Raw genomic sequence first — 23,988 nt, 5'->3', positions numbered from 1 at the left:
GTCACAGCTATACATACACACAACCAGCCTTATACAACACAAACAACCACAACACACACAGATACAACACTCAGAGACACCCTACACATACACATGGTACAGACCCACGCCACACATCCACTCAACATTTGAATAAATATTAAAGCATAACATTAAAAAAATAACCTGGGGAAAAAATTTCCCGGTGCGCACCCTAATTAAATTATTTTAATAGTGTTAATGTGTGTGGACGTTCCTCCTTGAGTGGTCTACACTTGTGATCAAGGTCACCCCAGCAGGGTAATTTACTAAATGCTGAATTGTAGTGAATCAGAATGGTAAGATACTTGGCAGATGGAAGCGCATCTTAGGGATCTACGAAGGTCAATTCTGGGGGAAAATTCTAAATATGAAGTGATCAATGGGGACATTCCATTGGTTTTCTTGTTTTTTACGCTATATAACTTTGCACCAGAATTGCCTATCATGCATCTCCGAATGTTGCGATATTCAGAATTGCATGCAAGATCCCAGTCACTGTTTTAAACGTCTTTCTTTTTTTTTTATCCTTTATTTTTGTTGTGCAGGTAGGTACATGACATTTCCATACACCACAACAGCGTTCATATAGACATGCATACAGGTTTGTTCGTGGCATTAGTAGGTGCACATTTTTTTTGTGGGTATAAACAAATTTGATATAACAGGCTGAACAATGGTAACAGTTGCTGTACTGTAGTCTAGCATGCAAATGAGTTGGTGGTGACCGGTGAGGTGTCGGGCCCCGTAGGGATCGGTTTAGTGGGTTGCACCGCGTCAAACAGTTAACTTGTCTTAATATGTTTAATACCATAGCGTCTCTTGACACTGGGCTTTTTAATGAATATACGGTAGCTCTGTATGTGTTCTTTTCGTGGTAAATTACTGTTGAGGAATAGGAAACTCATTTTTTTAGATGTCAGAAGTAATGCAGTTATTGTTTGCAGTGATAACATAGTGTGCTAAATGCTGTACAAATCGCACTGTAATAGCAGGGTATGACATTTTTCACTCGCCCCCTCTTAATGATAGACTAGAGTGAAATTCAGCCCTGGCCAGCCTCCAATTTGTCCTGTTGCCAGGCACAGTCTATTTGTATTGCTGGGAAGCAGGAGGTGTGTGCGTGTCATACTTGAAATTAGTGTGTGTGTCATACGTGAAATTAGTGTGTGTGTGTGCGCGTGCGTAGCTTAGCGGATCATTACGATAACTCCATCTATTATCACATGGAAGCCTAACTTCCTCTCTTAACAACAACAGAGCCATCAAGCTTGGATCGTGGCATTGTTCTCACTCGACAAACCATACACGCCTCCAGTTAAAACAGCTCTTGGATTGAAGCAATGATAGCATGATAACCACAACAATGCATTTTAGTGGTTATGGTGCCTGGGGTGTCCTGACCTGTCACCAATGTGCTTAGCTGACTGGCTGAGAGAAGTCAGCTGACACTGACGGACCCTAGGTAATACGTCAAGCCAATGGTTTGATTATTTACATTGGAGGGCAACAGGGCAATTCTAGCACCATAACTACTACTGCACAATGTGTTATTTTTATTATGTTTATTGCGTAATACCTCCTCAAATTAAAGTTGCTATTAACTATAAAAACTGTGAGATCCAGATGTCTCGGAGCAGTTTGAGAATGCGCTACTTAAGATTTGCAAATAGTTACCAGTTGACTTGGGGACATGATTTTGCTTTGCATTTGGATTATGCTCCTTTTTCCTGCTCTCTGACTGAGTTTCTGGACTCTGAATTTCCCCTTCAGGATGTTGACTCTGTACCGTTGATGTATTCCGCACATATGTACAATAGGTGGACAGGCAATCCAAAACGTTGCAGCAGGAATCGGATAAGCCGATCGTACAGGAATTGAAGGTGTTAGTGGCCCTGCTCAAACAAGTTTACGGTCGAAGTCTAAATTTATAATCTGATTACTTAGCCTCTGAAGTTTTTTTTATTCTCTAATTGATTATTTGCATTTACAGGGTTATTCGCTAAACTCCACATTTTGTTTGCAAATTGAATCAGAATGGTAAGACTTAGGCAAAAATAGCCAAATTGTGACTTTTGAAGAATAGTGACATTGCAAGTTTGTAGACCGAAGTGTAATGTCGGACACAGGATTTCTAGTCCCCTCAGCCAATGTGAGCATGTCCCGTTGACATCCTAGACTTGTGTTTTGTTGAGGGTGCTTAGCTCCTCGTGTACATTTTTGTGCACCCTGTAAATTTTTTTTGTATAAAACAGCTAAACTCTTAAAAGTTCAAATACAAGGTCCGAAGCCGCTCTTCTGGGAACATCCTGACCGATGCCCTGGGCCAGGGGTAGGCAACCTTTGGCACTCCAGATGTTGTAGACTACATCCCCCATAATGCTCTTACACCCATAATGCTGGAAAAGCATCATGGGAGGTGTAGTCCAAAACATCTGGAGTGCAGAATTTTGCTTATGCCTGCCCTGGGCCAATCCAAAGCTTCTCATAGTGAAGCATTTGGCCTTCCTGGACATGCACAGCAATCGGTGCCCTAAGCAATCTGATTCTTCTCATTGAGAAGCATTGAAACGCTGACCATGAAGACTTTCTGTAATTAGAAGTCTTCGCGTGGAATTGCCACTAGTGACGGTCTGGCTCATTGTCTAATATACAGACACTAGAAACCTTTTGACTGACAAATGTAATAATTGCTGTTTCTCACAAACAGCCATTCCTTGTGATACTACAGTGACTGGGTGTAGGCACCATAACCACTACATACAGATCTAGTAGTTTTGTTTCTTAGAAAAATTTACCATATAATGTAAGATTTTAAGAAACCCTCTCATGTTGAATCCTTGGCTATGCTAATGATTGATATATGTTATACTTGCCTCAATGTTGACATTAAATACATTGTTTTTCTTCACAAAAATGTTTTTAAACCGAATACAAAACCGGTGAATAAAACATCTCCATGGTAATGTCCCCTTTTAAGTGGATTTTTCTGATACAGCAAGATAATCAGAACTCCTTGAGCCTGATGTTATGTTAAACAGATTTCATTCCAAATAATGTCCGTGCATGCAATCTAAGTTCTAATCAAGAATAACAGCGAGCGAATCTTAAGGATTCTGCATCATTCAAGCGTCTGTCACCTCTCGAGTGCCTAATTGAGCGAATACCGCAGCGTTACAGGCGGATGTGAATTCTATCAGCGACTCTAGAACCACCAGTATTACTGTGAAACCCACCATGAAAATGATTGGTTGATTCAAGAATAGATAAATGTAACCAATTTAATGTTGTGCTGATGGCAAACGGCAATGTTCTCTCAAGATGTGTATTTGTAATGTTTGCCGTAGGATGACAAACTATCGTAAGGAATAAGTGCCGTTTTTAAAGCAGTCTGTCATCAAATAATTCTAATTTTCTCTCAACACTAAATGATACAGCTGTAAAAAAAATAAAATAAAGATACCCGGTAACAGGCCATATTTTTAAGGTGTCTTAAGAGCAAGTTTCGTTATTTGTTTTTCTTGAGTCATGGTAAAGGATACAAATTACATCTTCCAGGACAATATCTCAACGTAGGTTAGATTACGGGACGAGCAATGTCCACAATCTTCATTTTTCAAGATGGCATTTATTTGGTTTTTCGTTTCCATCCAGGACAGTGTGTTCTACTACATGCCAGTGGTTTTTTGTAGTCTTCTGAATCCCAAACCAAAATCACCTGGTCTATGTAAGTTAAGGCCATTCTGGTGTTTGAGATTAAACATCATAACCTACAGTCATTACATAGGTTATGGTGAAAGCTCCCCTCTCTGTCTTCCAGGGGATATATGAAACCTTTTTTGCAATTTTAATCCCTCCCCATCACTTACATCTGTCTCAGGTGGAAACTGTTCTCCTGGTTGTACATGTACTTTTGTAGAGGCTATCCACCAGGCACCATGTGTGATCCCAGCCCTCTGGAGAGGTTACATCATAGTGTTCTATGAAGCGCTGGTTCTATGAGCATCATGTGTGTTGGTAAACTGAATTTTCTTACTATTTTCATGCTTCTCATTTATAGAATCTACAGAGGATGGTATATTTATAACCCAAAACCGTAAAGATAATCAAGCCAGTTCCAATGAACCCTTCCTAATGTCAGTGCTAGCCCTCACCATTCCCAATGCCAAAAGCCACTTCTCTCTCTCTCCCCAGGTATATTTCCATAAACGATGAGGTCTCTCTTATGTGCTCATGGAGAAGGTCTGGTTCTTGGGTATCTTGTGAAAAGTGAAGGAGCGTGTGGAACCGTGCCATGTCTGCTGGCACAGGACTCCTGCCTGGCTCCCTTGTGGCACTTCCTTGTGCAGTCTCATCCAAAATTAAGTGGTAGCAAGCAAAATAGATTAGAGCAAGGAGAATGTGATATCTACTAGATAAGAATCCAGGCATTCAAAATGAATTCTAAAAGAAACCAAATAAACAAAAACATGTCCAGGACAACGTTACACCAGATTAGTTAACCTGGGAGGTCTTGAGCATTTGATTACAAAATGGCGTATGAGTACATGTGTGCAGGTGAGTTAAATGATGCCTATGCACATGGGACCACCAGGGTTAAATACGTTTGCAACGTAAGGTCCAGCTGTGTCATTTAAGTGTGTCTTAGGATATAAATAAACATGTCGAAACTACTCATTGTGCAAGATGAGAGTGGTGACACGACCACTTTAATTATCCATTCATTCATTTAATATGGTCCTGATTGGACATATAGTCTCCGATGACTACTTCTTTTATTATTTTCATTTTGTGACTGTAACTACGTAACCTGAGCAGATATTAAACATTCCATTCTGAATTCTGATTACTCTTTGCAAAGTAGGTGGGAGAATCCATAGAACAGTTTAGGCTTTTTCCTTTCCTGTACTTTATATAGAGCAAAATCAAAAGTCCCCCCTCCTTTGTTCTTCTGCATTCCTCTAGAACAAAATAACTATAGGGTGGGTACGAGGGTTTCATATTTTAGGACAACATACTCATACTGAAACTTCTACAAGTGATTTATATTATAGGCAGAAATTTTATTTCAATTGAAATTCAAAACCATTCACAATTTATTGAAAAACACGGCTAGATTTTTACAAAAGTTAGCTTCCCCCTGAGACACTGTAAATCTCTAAAATGAAATCCACCTTCAGATTAACCCACCAGTTTGTCTTTCTTTTTAATCTAAACAAGTTTCCCCTCAAAAAGCAGATCGGTCTAGGAGTTCTCACAACTGGGGCAATTTGGGAGCAATTCATTATGAAGCATCTCCAGAATTTTGCAGATTATATGTAATGCCGATTTGTGTGGAATTACAATGGTATTTTTTTTTTTTAGTTATGCAGTTTTGGCCACTTTTGGTGACTTTTTTTTTATTTTTTTTTTATTTTTTTCCTCTGAATTTTACAATCCAGAAGAACATTGAGACCTTTGTGTGTGTGTGTGGAATTGCACATTCGGGAGCCCTTAAAAGGACCACTCTGGGCACCATAACAATCTTTAAACCAGAAGGCTCTTGCAGAATTGGGCAGAAGCGGGCAGAAGCTTTGCTGATTGGCTGAGAGCGGTCAGCTAACACTCTCAGCCAATCAGTGACTCTCCATTCATAAAACTGGTTTGAAAAGAAATGTCTGTTTGCCCCCTCGTGTCATCCGTGGACAGTTACCATATTCCACCTGCATCAATATCTACACATATACAAATAAGTGTTCTCACAAGCTTCTGTCAATAAATTATGCCCACCAGACGCTTTTTTTTTAATAAAAAAATAAAATAAAAATAAAAATGTATCCTCTTTATCTGTGTCGGAGCTTACCCCCCACCCCCATATTGTGTACTCGCTGGTAGGTGTTTGTTTCTCCTGCTTGGTAACTATTACCTTATGTTGCATTAGAATCTGTTAGAAACACATCTACTCTAACTACAATGACATTTTCAGTAAACTGTTCTTGTTAAACACTTTTATTTATTAATACTATATGGTTTGCGAGTGCCTTTGAGTCTACACATTTGCTTGTATCATATCATATCATGACAGTATATCAGTCAGTGATCTTCTTTAAGCAATTCCTTTCTCAGGTCATGAGGTTTTATTTTAATTATTTTTTTTTCCACCTTAGCTACTCTGGTAAAACTGACATTTCCCACTGTATTTTGTTTTGCTTCAATATGGAGTATGTTGTTCATGGGAAACCTATTGTGTTAGGATTAAAAAGTTGTATTCCTAACACTAAAGTGCCCTCTGGTCCCCCATCCCTCGGAAACCCCCTACCTCTGGCATATAAAAGGTTAAATAACCCTTTATTCACTTACCCGATTCCAGCGCCAAATCACTTGGCGCTGATTCACTTTCCTCCTCCTCCAGCGTCATCCGATGAGGGGAACTAACGTCCACGCCAGACAAGTACTATGCGCGCATTACCTCAATCTGTAAAGTCAGCAGATCATGCTTATGTTGCAGCAATGTTTACTGAACTTTCTGTGACTTTTTTGCGATACTATATTAATAATTTATAGTTTGTCAAGGCCTCGAGCTGTCGTTGACTTCACGTCCTCTGATTCTCAAGGCTGGCTGTGAATCATGGGAAGTGTAGTACCGCGCCAGTACCGTAGGTTAGCTATTTCCACAATTCAGTTTTCTTACAATATTCTCTTATTCTCTTCCCCTTTAGTACATTGGAAGTTTGGATGTACCCAGGCCGAACAGTCGGGTGGAAATCGTGGCCGCGATGAGGAGGATTCGGGTAAGCTTCTTACGAATAGATACTTTTCTTACAATAGTTGTTTTTTTATTAAAAGAGTAAACATGAATGGCTCATCGGTAACCCTCCAGATTATTGCTGTAGAAATGCATTTTTTTTCTGTTGACTTGTAAAATACTGTGTTATAGGCAACCTTACATATGGCAGATTCAAATCATCCAATTATTGTTCTTAGAGGTGTGATTGCGTACAAAGCACAAATGTGTCTACCTGCCCCCTCACCGGCTCAACTTTGCGGTTTTTGTTTAGCCACGGTTTGGTAGATCGACTTTTAATTGTAAATTGCTTTCAATTTGGTGAGCAGGGATGCTGAAGGTTCTGAAAGATCTGCATTTTAGAATAAATTGTTAGCCTCATCCAGTCCTCGCCTCTCCAGTGCGGTCATTAGGGACTCTATAATTGTGCCTGCATGTTCCTACTCATATTTGCTGCGCCTTTAGTTCCTCACTGACATGTCACTGTAAGTAACTCGATCATTTAAAGAGTGAGTCATTTTAATGCTACTTTCCTTTTCTGTCTGTTCTTCCTGCGATTTCAAAAGATGTTCAGAGACGCAGCAACCGGCACAGTTCGAGGGACCGTCACTTACTGCTGTAGCCTGGCAGATAAAATCTATCATTTCTGTCACTTTCTGTGTCGCAGAGCACTGCAGATCTTACTGGAGGACGTGTTGTGGCTACTTGTAGTGACAGGAAGCATCAAAGAGATAAATTGGTGTGTTATGGCGCTAATTAAGATTGGTGGTACCGCTCTGTGGCTTCTCGGTGAGCCTTTCTGACGCAGTTCTTGATCAAGATCTCCAGCTGTCAATAATGCAAGAGGTAGCATGAGGAACCGTTCCGATCTGATAAAACCAAAGTAACAAGAACTATCAAAAACACACCAAAAGGGTGAGATTGGGGGGGGGGGGGGGGGGCGGAAGCTGACCTTCAAGCTAACTAGACGTGTGGCACTGGAGCTCCTGCAAGCTTGCTTAAAGAATGTGTCTATACCCCAACTTTACCGCTGCCACATACCATCCTGTACACATATTAGGTCAGGGAATCTCGGGCAAGCTATACAACACCTATCACGGAGGTTAACGCTGCCGGGAGCCGGAGAAATCTAGCTGTGGCCTACCGGGCCGGAGATTGGGAGAGGCAGCTGATATCCTTGACCTCGAGTATGTGGTTTGGTTTACCTACTTAGAGCGAGACCTTTTCAGACAAGATGGCAGACGCCACAGTGCCTGTGACACAAGGCCCAGCTCCAGGCTATGCAGCAGACTCACCAGATCTCTCATGCAGCATCTCATCTGGACTAGATATAATTTTTGCCCGCTTCTGGGCCAGGCTGGAGGAGAGGATGACACCAACGAACCCTGACACGAGTCAGGTAGGGGACAGGGATCTACCGCGGAAGGAGGCCTGACTGTTCCCTTGTGCACCAAGCTACTGCACCGCCAGCGGTCCCTTCTGCCCCCAACAATCCCACACTGAGACCCATCAGGAGACTCACCCCGCTGCAAAAACCACGGCGATGGCGAACCGCACGGTATCGGAGATGCCATTCTTGCCAGTCACCCCAGCCTGCATGCTCTCTTCCAGACGGGAAGACTAAAGCGACTGAAGCTCAACGAGCAAGCGACACCAGGAGGCATGCTGATCCCTTGGTCTGGGACTGGGAGGAAGAAGCTCACCTGCGGCACAGCAGAGCCAATCAAGCAAGTGGACTGCTCGAAAGTGTAAGTGGCCTACCCAGCTTGGGCATAGGATGACTGCCCTGTGTTTCCCATTAAGTGCTGCCCAGCTGTGTGGACACTGTGCATTACTTACCTCTGGCACTGCATACCTGTTCTGATAATACTACTTTCCTCCTTATGCTTGAGACTGCTCCTGTACACCCACACTCCCCACACCGTGACACAGCTACATACCTAATCTACTGCTAGTTCTCTTACCTATTCTCCTTTACTCTCTCTGGTCTGATGATCAGATCTATGTCTTAGCCTGTTTCCTAAAAATATAAAATGTGCAATTACTTTTTATGCCACGACACAGTATGTCCCTGAGGTTGCAGTAAGCTTGTCATTGCTGTTGGGGCATCACAAGCCTGTATGCCATTTATTGCACTAAGAAAATAAAGAATTTAAAAAAAAAAAGGGGGAGACTGGCACTTCTCTGGAAAATGCTGCATTGAATAAAACCGAAAGTCACGTATAACTTAAGTAATCATTTTTCAAGTGATGCACCATTTTGTACAATACGGATTTAGTAATTGGCATCACAACCCTGCTCGGTCCTGGCATAGCCAGGACAACTTTGTATTGTAGGAGGAGAAATGGTAACAGTGTTTCTTCTACATGTAAAAATGTCAGCACTCACACTTGTTAAATAAAGAGGAGAAAACAAAATATGGGACTGTGAGAAGTGTCTCTTCCCCTTTAATGAAAGCCAGAAATCTGAATAAGGGGATAATGTTGGTTTAGAGCAGTGGTCAGCAACCTATGGCACTCAAGGTGCCTTTCTACGACGCTCATGGCTGCCAGAGACAAACCGGCGTTGGCATATAAGGAGTCCCAGGACCTCGGATATCTGCTAGTGCAAACCGAGGTGGTGATGGACAATCCTCAATTTCTGCATTGCAGATTTTAGAATATGCACTGGAGTAGAGCAGCCCACAGCAGCTATTGCGGCTCCTGCCCTTGACCCCTACCTGGCCAACACTGCTAGATGTACATAGAGATGCAGAATAAGCCTTTCCCTCATAGAAATTATACACACAGCCCACACACACACACACACACACACAGTCCCCACAACATCACTTACAATTCGCACACACACACACAACCCCTCAAGCAGCCTCTCACATGCACACACCACCAAACACACTATGTGACATATTATCCACACACACAATTACACAAGCAGCCCCCATACACAGCTCACATTGATAGGTATTATACACAATACCACAAACTACTCCTGAACACATACAATATAACAGCCCACATACGCACAAATACAGCGCTACGAAGCAACTGCAGCACCCAGAAATAACACAAGCTGAATACGGTAACATACACACACACCTCAATTTCATAAAATAGGACCGGCACGCCAAGGGACTTGAAGATCTTGTTTTGGCACAGTACTACTAAAAGGTTGCCTAGCCCTGGTTTAGAGTAAACCTTGCTCTGCCGGCCTGCCTCCCACTCCTTAACCCCATTAAAAAAAAAATAAAAAAAAAATTAATAAATTAAATAAAACTTAAACGTCTAATGCTGAAAGGTGGGAGGGCGAAAGTGGACAAGCTGAGGGGAGGTCATGGACAACATGGAACAGGGATGCCATGCCGCAGTTCACTGTTTCATACCTGCATTCTGTGCATCCTGGCGTCGAGCAGCTAATTTGTACAGGATTCATATTAAGCCAGACCAGGACTCTTTTTTCCGATTTGGCTAAGGACACCTAATGGATGTGGCTGATGGTGAAGTTACACACCCAGCAGCAGAGAGATTAAACTCCGTATGGGTAGTGCTTCAAAGCAAAGTGGGACCGCTACATCCAGCCCAAGTTCGAAATTGCTTTTCATATATTTCAGAAACGTTTTGATACTTGTCATTATTTGTATTTTTTGCAAAGCACTCGATTGGTATTGGGTATGATTTACGTGCAGACAACCCCATCCTGGCATGTCACATTGACTACGTGGCTACGGATCTGAATGGGGATTATTTGAGTTGATTTTACTGTCAGATCTCTGGGTCAATCTGTGTGGTTAATTAAGGCCAAATAGAGACGTACAGTTGATCCTTTTTAACAGTCTGGTTTCACAGAGTATCGGCTTATATTCACAGTACAAAGCCGTGTCTTTTCTCTTTTGCATGTAACGTGGCTAGAAAAAGAATCGTTTTTATTTAGTTCTGTATATCCAATCTGAGAGCACTGACGCTTCGTTAATCACTTCAGGGAAAAAAAACGAAAGTTAAAATCAGGCTAGACAACTGCACAAGTTGAATTCCATAACAATCCTGGAGCCGGTTTCATCAGATTATATAGATAAAGTCACAGCAATAACTTCCAGTAAAGTGTATTTAAAGGGACAGTCATATGTGAAGAGTGTATCCTTCTTTTACATTTTACAAAAAATGCAGGTTTCCATAGAAATTAGCCCCTTTATAAATCAGACAACCGGTCCTGTTACTTCCTAGTTTGGTTAGCTCAGTGAAGCTAAAAAGAAGAGGCAGCAATTGCCCAGAGCACCTGCCTTGCAAAGACTTCTCATTGAGCTGCATTGGGAAGTCTGTGATTTGACAGCCACAGGGAGTCTGAACTGGGGAATAAAGGGAGAGATCTGTAATTTTTTCAAGCGGTTTATATATACCCCAAGTGAAAGAAAATGCCTAGTTGAATGCATTCTTATTTTCATTGGTGGGTTTATCTAGTTAAGACATGTGTCCATAAAGGCTGAACGTGATGGACCTGTGTCTCTTTTCAGTCTATGTAACTACGTAGCAAACTGTAATATCTAATGTTTTCTATTTAGTGGAGTGTCCCTTTATTTTCCAACATATGTGTTTTAAAAATCAGTAAGTTTGATTTCTTAATTTACATTTAAAGGAACACTCCAAACACCAAAACTATTACAACATGCTATAGTATTGATGGTGCCAGCAGTGTTGTGGTGCCCCATTGTAAGTTTTAGAATGGTATCACTTCTTACCCAGTGTCAGCAGGGCACCACGCTCCTCCTCCACAACATCTACTGGAGTTCTGGAAGCTCTGGTTTAGGACCTTCCGTTGGTTCTCCTGAGCCAAGATCTACAGTTCTAGATCATTGACTGGGACCGTGAGCTGATTGCTCTCAGCTAGTTAACCACTGGTCTTGGATCAGACCGAGAACTTCCAGCTCCCCTGACGCTGTAGTGGAAGAAGAAAAGGGTGGCCAGTTGGCCCTAGGTAAGAAGCCAAACAGCTGACACTCCTTAATTGTAGTGGTTATGGTGCTTTCAGTGTTCTTTTTAAGTTCTATAGAAATCTTTTTAGACCGAAACTAAGCAAATTAAAAACTTAGATTACTTTTTTTTTTTCAGTATTGCATTCAACTCTCTGCTCTATCTGGTTTTGAATAGATTTTCTCCTCTACATTTAGAGCTTGTAATCTATTTTATAATTTGAAGTGTGACCTAAAGAGCTTGCGCTCTTTTTTTATTTATTTTTTTAATATCACCGTCTGCATTAAACGGCATTCTCGGGCATTGAGCTGGTATCTGCCCCGATCCTTATTAGCTGCAATGACAGCCTTAGGTAAAATATATCTATCTATCTATCTATCTATCTATATCTCAAAGGTCAGCTTACAGAATCCCTGCTGACTTTTTATTTATTTATTTATTTTTATAATTTTCTGCTCCCCGCTGTCAGGGCTACTGTTGCCTTTGGCAATTATGTGTAGTGGAGGTTTTATTCTGTGTTATTTCTATGCACTCATATACCGCCGTGTGAAAAGGTTCTCGTCTGCTAGTAAATCAAAGGGAAAGTGAATAGCTCTGGCTTGCTGTAATCACCGGGGAGAAAAGACTACACTGAGGAATTAATCAGACGGTAGGGTTTCACCTTGATACGGCCGGCTGGTTGAAAGACCCATCATGCCGGTGTAATGGCTTTGCGTAAAGGTATGGGGATTTTCTTAGATATAATCTTGGCGTGGGGACAGCAGAACATTATAATAATGGTAATAATAGAGTGGATCTGAAATCATAAATAATGCACTGACATACTGTGTAATATATTCTTTTGATATGATATTTATATATATACACTAGCAATATCTTTATTAAAATATGCAGGAAGTCTGACGGTGCCAGAGGAAGGTGCAACCGTTTAATAGCAGGCTGGGGGCTGAAATTAGTTTTGTTGTTTGTTTTATTTTGTTTTATTTTTCCATCTTTGTGGTTTCTGTTTACTGAGCGTGGTCTAAAGGTCTAGCTGTATTCTGATTGGCTGAAAAAGACAAGGCTGCCAATCAGGGTACAAATTTGATTTATCTTCTTTCTTCCTGCAGTTTCCAAATACTTTCTCAAAAATAGAAGACTTTGTGTCGCAGTAAAAATACAGAACTGTCCTAGAGTATGTGGGAAGGGTTAGCTGGCTATTTAACCCCAGACTACCTCTACCTATGGGCCGCTGCCGCTCAGTTTGCCCCACCCCCCTCTCCCTTTAATTATTTGAATATTTACCTTGGTGGGCCCTCTTTTACAGACCTACCCAACCGTCTGTTTCAGCACACCGCAGCCGACTTTTACACTATCTACCTTTTATCCCTGACCACAAATGTGTATATATAAAACCAAGAGGGTGCCTCTTACCGGAACAGGCATACATTATAGGGTGCTGCTCTGGCCAATTCATACAACGTACAAGACCCAGCGCACTGGCTCATTCCCTAAACAGCAAATTCGAAGCTCACAGAATGTAACCGTATTATTAAAGAAAACGAACACAGAACTTAGACCAAAATATTGTTCATTGTATATAGTGGCAGGCTTATGCAATGTATGATAATATACTGTAACTAGCAACAGCTTAACATCCATGACAGGGAACAAGCTTGTTTGTTTCAGATCTATATTAATCAAACAGTATGTACACTTTGGGAAGCATGGGTGTTGTGTGACGGTGGGTAGATGAGTGTGGCCTTGTCAATAGACCAATACTGAGAGCTAAGTTGCATCGTTTTGGAAACCAGATTTGTCAATCTTTGTCTTTATTGAGGCAAAAGATGGATCATTACAGAAAGTAAAAAAAAGGGGTTAATGCATGAAAAATACACGTTATGCATAACTGGTTTATACAAGGGTTGCATGTACTCCCGAGTTAACACGCTAAACTAGTTATGTACACGATAGAAGTTTTTTCTCTTAGAGTTATGCTCCTGTGAAGGTGTTTAGCACTGCGTTAGGAGGGATCAGAGGAGAGACAAAAAGGTAAAACAACCGGCATTTACATCACAGCAATAGAAATGTTGCATGGTGGGTTTTGTTGCCATGGAGTTGTGGTTCAGTTGGTGTCATATATGTGGATATGTGCACTGTGGTGCTAAAAATTCTGGGTGTAGCTTGTCTAGGTCTGGCTTGTTGGACTTACTTACTAGTGCGACATGTAGTCTAGTGTGATCTTTAATGCTCTGTTACATATATATGCATGGGAACATGCTAATCTGGGTGTAAGTTATAATATTAAAGCTAGGAATACATCAGTTATAGGCATATATGAATTCGAGGCACATATTTATAGGCTTATTGTAAATATAGGCACACATCTCGCTGGGAGGTTTTCCAAGCATCTTGGTTTAAGATTGCGCGGAATGTCTCTGTTCCCTGCTCGCGTGGCAAACGATTGCACCCGGCGGCGTTCAACCAACCCCACTTGCGGGCCATGCTGGGGGTATTTCCTCTTGTCTTCTGTCTCCTAGGTCGTGGCTCAGTTTATGATAGTGTCCCCGTGGGTATCTAGGGTGACTGGTGTGGTGGCATCGGGGCCGCCCAAAGCCTCCAGACCGGGTTTTTACGGGGATCACTTCCCAGTGTCCAAGGGTCCCTTTACCTTGTTTGGTGGGACCGTGGGCCCTCCGGAGCTCCGCTGTCCCGAAGCCCCTCCGGGTATGAGGACGGTGGGTCGGACCGTGGCCCTGTATGACTCCCTGCCCAGAAGGAGGTTTATTGCTCCGAGTAGTCGCTGGGATTCGCGGGTTGTTGTGCAGGGGTGAGATTGTTTTGCCGCGCCCATTTTACTCCCTCCTCGTAGTGGCTTTATTATCTGGGTTTCGTCTTTCATTTCCGTGAGTTTTGCATGCGCTTTTCTAGCTTATGCCAGAATGCTGTAAAGAGTGCATCTAACCTTGCTGTGTAATCCACATAGCCTGTCTGACAATCTTCTGGTTGCTCCGTGCTCTCCCTGGGTTTAGTCAGTGCTTTTGCAGCTGTAGTTCCAGGGGCACCCTGAGCCTGTTGGGTTTCACGCTTTAGTGTGGGGTTGTTAGTCCCCAGCGAGGACCGGGATATCCCCCACCGGTCCGGGGGGGGGGGTAGCAGGACTGTTTCAGATTCTCGCTTGTGAGCGTGCCCCACGTCGGGAGTTTGGCCGTCTCCCCTTGACTTCAGGCTCCGCTCTAGTTTAGGCCGCATGGCCGGATCAGGCAGTTTCGTGGCGTTTGTTCAGGACGGGCATCATCCTGATCACCGGTCGGTACTGCATCGCTTGCCGTGCACCGTGACCTGCTGGCGGTGATTCTTTTAATCAGTATCAGTGTGTTTGGTTCTCCAGTGCTGGAGCTCTCATGAAGTGCGACCGGCCATCTTGGCTGTCAAGCCCCGTCCCTGGAAACCAGATTTGGTACCATACATTTCGGACATGTTCAATGGGTCTGAATAAAAAGAGACAAGCCCCACTTTAGCATGTTACTGAGAGAAAGGTAGACCGAAACACAAAATAACTAGACCTACATCGTACTGAAAGAAAGATAAATCTAAACAGAAACCAGAAATATTTTTGAATTTTCAGAAGTTATGACAGCAAAGCCGTGATGCCAGTACCCATACCATGTGTCACATGACTCGACTCCAGTTTAATGTGACCCGTAAAAAAATAATATATGAATAAGGCATAATTTGCTGTGAGATATTTTCATGGGTCTAATTCAAAATGTAAAGGGTTGTCTGAGTATTTAATATTTTATAAAAAATTTATTTTTCAACAGAAAAAGTGGAAAAGCACCTCTTGTTATACACAGAGTCTTATATCATTCCTGGAACAGGAAAGGGATAGATTAGTAGGTTAGATAACAATTGTATTCACATGGTTGCGTGCTAACAATCGGAATACAGAGATCTGTGATCATTGATTGCCATTTTGGAATTTCTTGTTTGTCATTCCCCCTTCCTTCACTTAAATATTCTTAAAGCAGAAATCCTTTTTTTTTTTTTTTTTTTTTTTAACCACTTTTTCATTGAATGATAACTCTGTTTCCCCTGTACATAAAAGACAACTATTTAAGAAGCTTGAGGTGACACTAAGCCTGAGCGACATGGTCTAAATTTGAGAGTGAAGTGGAATTCCATTAGCATTGCAGTTACAGCTTGCTAAGCAGATGTATGGTGGACTTTGTGACAGAATAATATAGTATAGTGTTCTTGACATCTTGTGGCCTGTTTTTGTAAAGTGCTGCATATGTCTACCTTCAAAACATGTCCATCAATCACGTTGGCACGCTGTCTTGAGAGTTTTAAAGAGTCATTGGCCTCTCCTTCATTTAAATTTTTATTTGTCTAATTTTTAAATTGCAAGCTCCGTTGGTCAAGATGCCATACACCTGTATTTAAATTTTTTTTTTTTTTATGTATACACATTTTAAAATCTAAAACAGTGGGATCTGTTAATGCTTTATAAATAAATAACCTTTGTATTAAGTGATTGCCTCATTGACCTTCTTTGGATATCTTCTACATATAATCAGTCAAGGAGGTGTTTAGCTAATAGTTTTAGCTTTTCTCCACAATGAGATTGAAAGTAAAAGAGCGGAGTCTGCAAATAATCGAACTTGCAACCCAGAGGTTTGACCTATCTTAACAGGTTTATAGTTAACTGTGCGTATGGTTGTTACTACAACTCTGAATATGAATGGCTTTCAACAGAAAATTCTGTCAAACTCGTTGACTTAAAGTCTAGTAGCCACTCACACTTTGTTTACCTTCTGCGTATCTGGTCATTTGGTGCACGGCTTCAAGCTTTGGGAGAAGACATGGGCCGTTCTAATATGGGGATGTTTACATGAACCATTCTTAAAATCATGGGTTTAACCACTTCTCAGGCAGAGGTAGCACAGGACCTCTGTCAGTCTTTGCGAGTCAGGTTAGCTCTGAAGTTATGTACTAAGAAATCATACCTGAGGAATTCTGCACTGGAACAATAAACGTCTACTGAAATACAAACAGATCCCAATGTACCTTTAATTTGCAATGGTTTCATTCAAAGTTCTAATTTAGTGCCATCGACATGTGCAATCTATTCAGATTGCGTGCAGAAACACTGACACGGTTATTCAGTAAAGTATAAATAGTCAGAAACGGAGTTATACATTTTTAGCCAAAATGAAAAGTTACCTAATGGGGAAAAAACTTTTCCAATTCAGGCATGTAGGCCAAAACATTGAATTTAAGACTGGCTGGCTCGCCAACAAAAACACAAACACTTTTTTTCTTGTAATATGTATTTCTCTTTCTTCTTCTTGTTGGGTATCTCATCGTGATGTTAATATACATATATATTATAAATCTTCAGTGTGTCCGTTAGAAACATAAATACGTATCAGGTCTATTCTTCTTACATTTACTTATATATATAATAAAACAACAAAGGATGTTAGATGATGGACGGGTGGATGGAGGATGATGGATGATCAACCGCAGATGTTAATTGCTGGATTTAGAAAGGGAGAGATAGAACAGACAGAGATGCAAGCCTCATGGTCCTTCGTTTACTGCTCTATATAGCTATGGTCATAATGACCTTTTAGCTGAATATTAAGGACATATAAGCTGTCTGCAATCGAATTCCGCAGCTTCCTTAAGTGGTGGGTGGCTAATTGAAAAGTACTGCTTCAGATTGACACATTGTATCATGCACGTCTGGATCTGCTCCTGCATTCTGGGCGGCTCGTAATGTAGAACATAATGCATACGATAGAAGGCTCCTTAGAATCACGCGTATTTTATATGTTACGTGTTCACATTCTCACTGCCTTTCTGCAGTCTACTTTTCATAAGGTCTCTTCATAATTTATTAATCGGCAGAAAACCTGATTTATAAATCTAATTTATAAAATCTTCTTGGACTCCTTGAGACTTGAGCTACTTTAGACCATTCATCCGCCCCTCTCCTCCCCCTTGTGTTAATGTATACCTTCTGTTGTTTTTGTCACCACAGTTCAGTAATTCTTGGCTAATTCCATGCATGCGTTCCCCACACCCACTGGCTGGCATGACATGCTGGGCATTGCCATCAGACATGACTTGTTGCGTGCTGCCTACTTGCGTGACCTGTTGGCCAGCACGATTTGGTTTTGGACATGGTCACCTAGTGTAATAGTCCCGTACAGCCACCCTGCGCGATTCTATGCTCGTTGCAGACAACCACTGAAACCAAAAATAGAATCCACTTTGTATTTGGTAGTTTACCCTGTTGGGATTACTTCCCATTTAAATTCATGGCACAGGGGCCAGCCTGTGTGGTAGAATATGCAATCCAGGTGTGCTGTGTTTGTTCTCGTGGTGGAACACCTGCTTTTAATAGCCTTCACTCTGTTTCCAGCCATGTTTTTTTAGCCTGCATCCAATAACATGCAGGATTTCACATTACTATAAAATGGATAACATTTTTTTGCACCAGCTCCAGTCTTGCAGTTGAAAATAGCCATAAATTTAACCTACAAAGAAAGAAAGGGGAAACTTAAGGGTACACCCGTAACAGGCACTTCTAAGTAGTGGTGCTGATGTAAAGACCAAAATATATAAAACAAAATTAAGACTAAGGAACAGTATACAATAGATAAATAAAATCATTTTTTTTTTTTTTTTTTTTTTTTTTTTTTTAAGTGTTTTAAATTGTACACGGCTACTTAAAATCACCTGCCTTCGCAAACCTATATGGGGATTCTGTTACACCATATGACCATATTGTGTTAGGCTCACCACTACATTAATTTATCCTAAACATTCAGTACTCATTATGTATTGGGGTGCACTGTTGTGTAGGCCTGGCTAGCAGAAGGGTCCATATACCAGTTCAAGCCGCCCTGATTGATATATATGGATGCAAATATATATGCATATATGGCAAAGGTGCCCCTGTGTTTTTGAGTCAATTTATGTCTGATGCAGCTTTAGGTACAGCATGAAACCCGGCTCCTTTCCAGCGGTTTAGATTTTTCGCTGAATATTTCTATAGCTAAAGATTTTCTTGTTCTAATGAGAGAGAAGTGCAAGTGTTCCTTACCGTTTGATCTCTTATTTTCCTTAAAGAAACTCATTAGTGGAGAAACGATAAAGTTCACGAAGGGCGCAGCTGTGCTTGGACCCTGAACGCTGGTGTACAACACGGCAGCTTTGCGCTACTTCTCGAAACATAAGGGGAAATCGCTGGACAATAAGTGGCTCCCCTCACCTCCCATTGTTTACCATTAGGTCACTACATGACTTAAAGGATCACTATAGTGCCAGGAAAACATACTCGTTTTCCTGGCTTTATAGTGCCCTGAGGGTGCCCCCACCCTCAGGGTCCCCCTCTCGCTGGGCTCTGGAGAGAGGAAGGGGTTAAACACTTACCTTTCTCCAGCGCCGGGCGGGGAGCTTTCCTCCTCCTCTACTTCTTCCTCGCAACGTCATCGGCTGAATGCGCATTCAGCCGGTCTCATAGAAAAACATTTGCAATGCTTTCCTATGGACGCTGGCGTCTTTTCACTGTGATTTTTCACAGTGAGAAGCACGCAAGCGCCTCTAGCGGCTGTCAATGAGACAGCTACTAGAGGCTCTAGACACTGGATTAACCCTCAGTATATGTTTATAAAAATAAAAAAAGGGTTAATCCTAGATGGACCAGGCACCCAGACCACTTCATTAAGCTGAAGTGGTCTGGGTGCCTATAGTGGTCCTTTAATAAAATAGAATGCAAACCCTTAAAAGGCGACTGTCAATCAAAGACTAAATTTTACTTCTAACTAGTTCAAATATTGCACCATAGTATTTAAAAAAAAAATTATTTTATTTTTTTTGCAGAGGGCCATAGATAGACTTATAGGCAAATGCATGGATCGGTACCCCGTAATGGATTGATGGAACTAACATCATGTTGTGTTTTTTTTTTTTATATATAGGTTGTATTAAATTCCGATACCATTTGATACCCTTTCAATATGTTATATACAGGCTGGCTGAGGGTCAATGATCGCCAAACATCTGAGTTCCCACTCTATCCATAGCTTCTTTCCAACATTTATCTGAAGTCAACCAATGGGAGAGAGAATCTCAGCCCACCTTATCTCTCATTGGATTACCGTGTTCTAAATTAGAATGTTCCACAAGCAGGCAACGGAATAGCACTCAAACCACAAGCCAATTGGGTGCTTTACTAGACTATGGGCCAGCACCTGCCCATCAGAACATAGATCCTGGATGAAGAAAGAAGGTCCAGGCACTCCAAGGCTTAAAAACACATTTATTGGAACCAGCAGAACACAGCAACCTAAAATTGGGTCTTTGTCAATCTGAAGGCAGCCAGTGGGAGATGGAATCTCAGCCCATCTTATCTCCCATTGGATTACCGTGTTCTAAATTAGAATGTTGACCCGCTGCTACAGACTTGTCTAAAGCTCTATAACAATATAGATTAGTGGATGTTATAATAGGCTGTTTTAAATGCTATATATATTTTTTTCCCCTTAATGGCGCACTGCGTGCATCAGATTAATGATAGCCTGTTTAAACACACAAACTATATTTCATTCCTCGGTCCAAGATTGCTGGATTGTAACTCTCCTCACGTCCTGTCCTGGAGTGACTTTGTTACTAATCTAGTCTTGCTTCCAAAATTAAAATTTCGTAATTTTTTTTTTTTTTTTTTTTCTTAACGACTTTGCATCCAGCAATCTTCTGCACGGTCTCTTTCGGACTGGATATCTGTTCAGAGCGGTTTAGTGGAAAATTGTGCATTTGATGTTTTCGGATTATTTATTTTAATTTAAGTCTATGTGTAATGAACTATACTGCTCAGCAACCATTTAAATGGAAATGTATATTGATTACAATGCATAATCATTTATAAAAGACTATTTACTCATGGTGTTTTCTTTTAACAATGCAGCTATTTTAGAGAAGAGATAATGATTTGACAACATAAATAATAGAGACTGTTCCCTTTTCATAGGGGGTACTATATTTAACAAATATTTATTTTATGACATATACAAATCTTAAATGGGGAAATCCACAGGGTTGTATTGACTCCTAAATCTGGGAGCCTCCATCTTGGTTTCCCATCAGTCATTGCAGTAAGCTCTAACCTTTTCTGTCATTGGATCTAGTTAGTGGATTAGGGTGAACTGAAACAAAGTATCTATTTGTCTACCTCTGAGGCCAGCTGTGCCTTTGCTGTGCCAGGACTCTACTTTTTTTTGTATTTTTTTTTTTTTCTGTGATGCTCCATTTTTATGTAACTGTATCTTAAAAATGTAGTATCTGACCTCACAATCCAGTTAAGACATTATAAGCAATGTATTCATTTGTGTAATATCTGGGGTAGTGACGGTTCCCCTTTAAGTGAGCTGTATTTTGCCGTGCTAAGTGAATTTGAAATTACTGCTATAAATTGTTTTGATGGGTATTTGTTACCGCAGCAGCAAAAAAAAAAACGACTACTGTGCGTTTCTTAATCATGTTGACAAAACAACAAAGATATAGAATATTTTATACTGCTTTAAATGCTGTATTTCGGTGTCACAGTTTTGACCTCCGTCTTTCTTTCTTTAGAGGTTGATATACTGAGTACCATTAAATTCTGTGTTAACCTCTAAACTCCCATGTTCTTGGAGACAAGTAAAAAACGAAACCTACGTTTTTTTAGGTTAATACTTTGATATTCGTATTAGCACGAGTAGTCACGTCTGTTACTGAAAGGGTACTTGTACGTACCTCCCAGCCAGGTGTCCTATTTTATGAGTAACATTCCTTCTATTGGGTGCAGGTTTCTCTGTTCCTCTTTTCTGCCCTGACGTCCTACTTTTCTAGCGCACAGTTATATTATTTGCCATCAGTAGGGAATGTAGTCACCTGACCTGTGCTTGAATAACGCCGCCCCTGGCCACGCCTCCAGCCGCTTTCTCAAACTGAAAGGGACAATCTAGCAATTTGCTGACTTTTTTTTTTTTTTTTATCAGCCATGATTCTTAAATATACCTGTCTGATTACATGTTGAATGTCAAGAAGGAATATATAAAGGAACACTTGACGTACCTTTACTACTCCAGCCTTTTGTAGTGGTTATGGTGCTATGAGTGTCCTGGCACTGCCGAAGGTAAGTTGTCGGGTCATTTTAGTATGGTTTGACAACTTACCTTGGTCACATCAGGCGCCTGCAGCCCTAGCCTGTGCTTCTGGTCTTCTCATCCAGGAGACTGTGGTAAGAAAGTACAGAGCTAAACCAAGCAGGGGCTAGCAGGTTGTAGTGGTTATGGTACTTTGAGTGTTCCTTTAAAATGGGGATTCTTAAAGGACCACTATAGGCACCCAGACCACTTCAGCTTAATGCAGTGGTCTAGGTGCCAGGTCCCTCTAGGGTGAACCCTGCCTGCTGTAAACATAGCAGTTTCAGAGAAACTGCTATGTTTACCTATGGGTTAATCCAGCCTCTAGGGGCTGTCTCATTGACAGCCGCTAGAGGCGCTTCCGTGCTTCTCAGTGAGAAGATGCCAGCGTCCATAGGAAAGCATTGAGAATGCTTTCCTATGAACTGATTGAATGCGCGCGCGGGTCTTGCCGTGCATGTGCATTCAGCCGGTGACGCCGGAAGAAGGAGGAGAGTCCCCAGTACCGAGGGAGCCCGGTGCTGGAGAAAGGTAGACGTTTAACCCCTTCCTCCAACTATAGTGATCCTTTAAGTTGTTAATTTAATTGCACTGGACCTGCTCAGTGCTTGATAAATACGCACAGTGCTGACTGTATGTATTAATGCATTACATAGTGCATTTAAAAATGCAAAAAAATTAAATATTAAAATAAAATCAATGCTCATCTTTGTAAATCTCCAGTATTTGCAGCTTCTGCATTGAGTACTTAACAAACGAGGTAAAAGGCTCAGACAAATTCTGATGTTCCTGTTTTCAAATGAAACTGAATACGATTATAACGATTATAACTCCGTATTTGACACCTTGCAACAAGTACCTTGCAAAGAGCACAGGATTGTATGATACCTGGACTGTCTCTTAAAAAATTTTGATGTTCCCCATAAAACGGTTCAAGCTGTCATATGTCCTTTTATTGTATGGACAGGTATAAAGCTGTTTCTCTGTGAACCTAGAAAAGTCAACGTCTGTTTCACAATGGCAAAGGCTGCCCAAATGTCTCGATTATGCTTTAATTTTACTCCACGTCTGCCAGCTGGTTCACTGTCCCCTTTAATTGTTTGAACTTTACACGGGCGCCAGTGGCGTTCCTCTTTAGCAGTGCGTCATTCCCCCTAATCTTCCATTTTGCTTCGTTCAGGAGATGCCGCGTCTGGCTGAATATTGGTGGCTCTTTCCAAAAATAGACTTGGTCATCTTGTAAACCATATGTTAAAGCATTTTATTTTTTTCTTATTTAGCATTCAAAACCGCCTATTAAGTGACTTTTTCTTTGCCCTTTGTTCTGCGTTAATGAAATTGACCTTGAATTTTGTAGAAGACCAAACTGCTTTATATGCGTAGCGGCGTCTGATATTACTGTAAACAGCGCATGTAGGCTTGGTTGGCTGCATTTCAGATTTGTTTGCTTGTTTGCTGTTTTTTTTGTTTTTTTTTTTACCCTTATTCAATGTAGTTTTAAAGGGATACTCTAAGCAACTCTAATTCACATTGTAAATACGTAGACTGGGATTTACTGGAAAACTACAGGTTCCTCATTGTCCTATAAACCAATGTACAGCGCTACGGAATCTGGTGGCGCTATATAAATACAATTATAATAATATTAATAATGTACTAAGGCTGAAGTATAGTAATGACGCAAATGTCAAAAATAAAACAACTCTTGCCTTGTGCTGTTTCAGATACATTTGTGCACTTTAAAACCCAGGAATATTTCTTTAAATAGTCATTCTGGTTTGGTACCTTGCTCATGAAAATATTGCTTGCTGTTTTTTATTTATTTAAAAAAACACTTTTTTTTTTTTTTTTTAATAAAGGCATCTATTAAATAATTACACTGATAACAAGAAATCGCATATGGTAAAGACAGTTTTAATAAATATATCTAGTGCTGTCAAAATCTGTGTCTGTGACAAGTAAACTTTAAAAAGCAGACGGGCCGCTTGAAGTCCTAGTAAATCCATCTCCCCACAATATGTGTATTCCCCTACAAGATTGTTGAAGAATTGGAGAGATTGCCAAT

The 23,988-nt window shown here is 41.0% G+C and overlaps 1 protein-coding gene across 1 annotated transcript in view; it reads left to right on the top strand.

Annotated features, from left to right (window-relative positions):
* Positions 1–23,988, top strand: part of LOC134573224 (carboxyl-terminal PDZ ligand of neuronal nitric oxide synthase protein-like) — a 171,485-nt gene that overhangs the window by 28,746 nt on the left and 118,751 nt on the right. Inside the window, exon 2 of the mRNA XM_063432820.1 lies at positions 6,717–6,788. Within this exon, the coding sequence (XP_063288890.1) occupies positions 6,717–6,788 (72 nt within the window). The remainder of the gene's footprint in view (positions 1–6,716; positions 6,789–23,988) is intronic.

This window comes from Pelobates fuscus, chromosome 9, assembly GCF_036172605.1.
Source record: "Pelobates fuscus isolate aPelFus1 chromosome 9, aPelFus1.pri, whole genome shotgun sequence".
NCBI lineage: Eukaryota > Metazoa > Chordata > Amphibia > Anura > Pelobatidae > Pelobates > Pelobates fuscus.
The sequence above is the reverse complement of the archived record's forward strand: the minus strand, read 5'-3'. Positions and strand labels throughout refer to the sequence as shown.